General features: G+C 61.6%; 1 protein-coding gene across 1 annotated transcript; it reads right to left on the reverse strand.

The window, feature by feature from the left end:
• Nucleotides 1-734: 734 nt before the first annotated feature.
• Nucleotides 735-2,099, reverse strand: LOC126997825 (uncharacterized). The gene has a single exon (XM_050859358.1). The coding sequence runs from the start codon at nucleotides 2,097-2,099 to the stop codon at nucleotides 735-737; it is 1,365 nt and encodes a 454-aa protein (XP_050715315.1).
• Nucleotides 2,100-2,543: the final 444 nt, after the last annotated feature.

Consider the following 2,543-nt stretch of genomic DNA (forward strand, 5'->3'; position numbering starts at 1 on the left):
CTCCTGATGGTCAGCCCAGCCAGCCGTTCTGGCGCAGGCGAGTGTTTATAGTGGCGCCATCTTGCATTGGCTCATGCTGCCCTGCCCTCCATTTTGATTTTGATCCTCCTTGAATCTAGAGTCCGTCTGTGGGGTCTTCTGGAGCATGTGGGGGGTAGTTAAAGGCAGCGGCGGGCGGGTCCAAACCCACTTGGTGGCACCTTGAAGGGGATTGAACTCGCGTCCTCCTGAACACGAGGCCGTTACTTTGACGACTCAGCCACCGCCTCCCCTAATAACTGCGGACCAGCCGCTCCAGGGTCGCCTCACCTATAGGTGGAACAGGAGTGCAGGGGCAGAGTGCCCCTCAGAGTTGGGTGCCAGTTCCCTCGTAGCAGGGCACTCAAGGAGATATTGTAGCCCAGGCGCAGGCGATGCATCAGGACACTGGCAGGGCGAGGGTGGGAGTTAGCCATCCTCCAGCGCCCCATATAAGTGGCAGCCGCATACCAGCAGCCCGACGGGGAGTATGCCACAGACCGCTCCAGCTAGGTAGTGATGCTCTGTCCGGCCCTGGACACCAAGGTTGTACGGAGGTGGGCAGTGCTAGGTGGAAGGGGCACTGAGACAGCTGGTAGGAGGGTGGCATCCTTCGCTGCCGCATCAGCTGCATCGTTGCCCCTGACGTCCAAGTGACTAGGGAGCCAGTTGAGGGTCGCGCGGCGGCCAACAGACTCCAAGGCCCCCAGGGTCCGTTAGATGGAAATGAGGAGGCGCACGTTGTCAATGCAGCGGTCATGGGCGATGGTCTGTAGGGCAGACATGGAGTCGCTATGCACAACCACAGCCCCCGCCACTGTCTCCTCAGCGTGGAGGAGGGCCATCGAGATGGCCACCAGTTCCGCCTGCGTGGAGGAGCAGCCATCGGAAAGGTGGAAGAGAGCCGTGGCCCCCTCACACACGAAGGCGGCACCAACAGCCCCCGTAAGGTGGTGGACAGAGCCGTCAGTATAGTAGACGGCGGCCTGGGAAGGCACAGCACCGGCGATCCGCCCCAACGCCTCCCGCCTCAGTTCGTGTGGAGTCAGGAGTGACTTCTTCGCTGGGAGGGGCCTGAGGGAGACAACAACGGAGCAGGGTCTCCAGGGAGGAGGGGGCGTATAGGCCGGAGCCGGGAGGTCAGTGGGCGCCATTAACCAGTGAGCCAGGCCATGCTCACCGAGCGTCCGAGCGACAATGGACGGCCACGTCTGCCGCTGGAAGAGGAGGGGGTCCTGATGGAGAGACTGCCTCACTCTCTCCGCGAGGGGCACTGCTTCCGCACGACGCAACAGGGTCGGCAGGTGACCAACACCGAGCTGCACAACCCGCTCGGCGACGCAGCAAACGAAAGCCTTCGCTCGCAGGCAGACGCACTTCGCCCAGAGGGGCGCACCAAGCAGAGTCCTGATTGCAGAGTTTGGGGCGGTCTCAAGTGGGTGCAGGGAGGAGGGAGGCACTGTGAGGAGGCACGGCGCTGCGTAGTCCAGGCAGGACCGAACAGCGCTTGTGTAGAAGAAGCGGAGTACCCGGTCGCCCGCCCCGCAGGAGCGTCCCGCCATGGCCCGTATGACGTTCACCCGGGACGACATCTTTACTCGGATGGAGGCGATGTAAGGGAAGAATGTCAGGCGGGGGTCGAGTAGCATGCCCAGGTAACGGAATCGATGAACCCAGGGTACGGGGGTGTCGTTGATATAAAGGGGATCCGGAGGGCGGACGTAGCCAAACGCCATGGCCTTCGTTTTAACAGGGTTCGGTATCAGGCCAAGGTCCGTACAGGGGGTAAGTAGGCGGCGGAGCATGACGCGTGCCCTAGCTACGTGGTTGGGGCCGGTGGCGACGATGGCGATGTCGTCCGCGTAGCTCAGGACCTGGACCTGCGGGCTTGCCTGGAGGCAGACAAGCTTTTCCACAAGGAGGTTGAAGAGCAGAGGGCTGAAAATGCCCCCTTGTGGAGTTCCGTTTTCGAAGTTCTTGAAGGCAGATATTGTGCCTTGAAAACAGCCTGCCGCGGTGCGCCCCTGGAGGTACTGCCCGACCCAGCTGAGGAGATGGCCACGAAACCCTTTCGACGTCATGGAGTGGACTGCGGGAGCAGAGGCCATTTCAAACGCCTTCTCCAGGTCCAGAGAGACGGCCACCGCCTTGCCGCCAAGAACACAAGACAGGAGGGTTGACACACAATCTCGCGTCCCTTTGCCCAGGCGGAAAGTAAACAGGTGGTGGTGAAGCGGGCCTAGCGCCCATTCCAGACGAGAGTGAAGAATCCGTTTCATCGTCTTCCCGAGGCAGCTAAACAGGGAGATGAGGCGGTACTGCGTGCCGTCCCCGGCCTTCCGCATCGGGACAATAGTGGCGGTTCTCCATGCGGCAGGGACAGTGCGAGAGGCATACGATAGGTTGAACAAGTGCCGCAGTTCAGCCTCCATGTCAGGGCCTGCGTTCCGGAGCATGGAGTAAGTAATCTTGTCCACACCCGGCGACGTATTCCTCCCCGGAATGGCTCGCCGGAGCTCATGCAC

The sequence above is a fragment of the Eriocheir sinensis genome, chromosome 1 (genome assembly GCF_024679095.1).
Source record: "Eriocheir sinensis breed Jianghai 21 chromosome 1, ASM2467909v1, whole genome shotgun sequence".
Lineage (NCBI taxonomy): Eukaryota > Metazoa > Arthropoda > Malacostraca > Decapoda > Varunidae > Eriocheir > Eriocheir sinensis.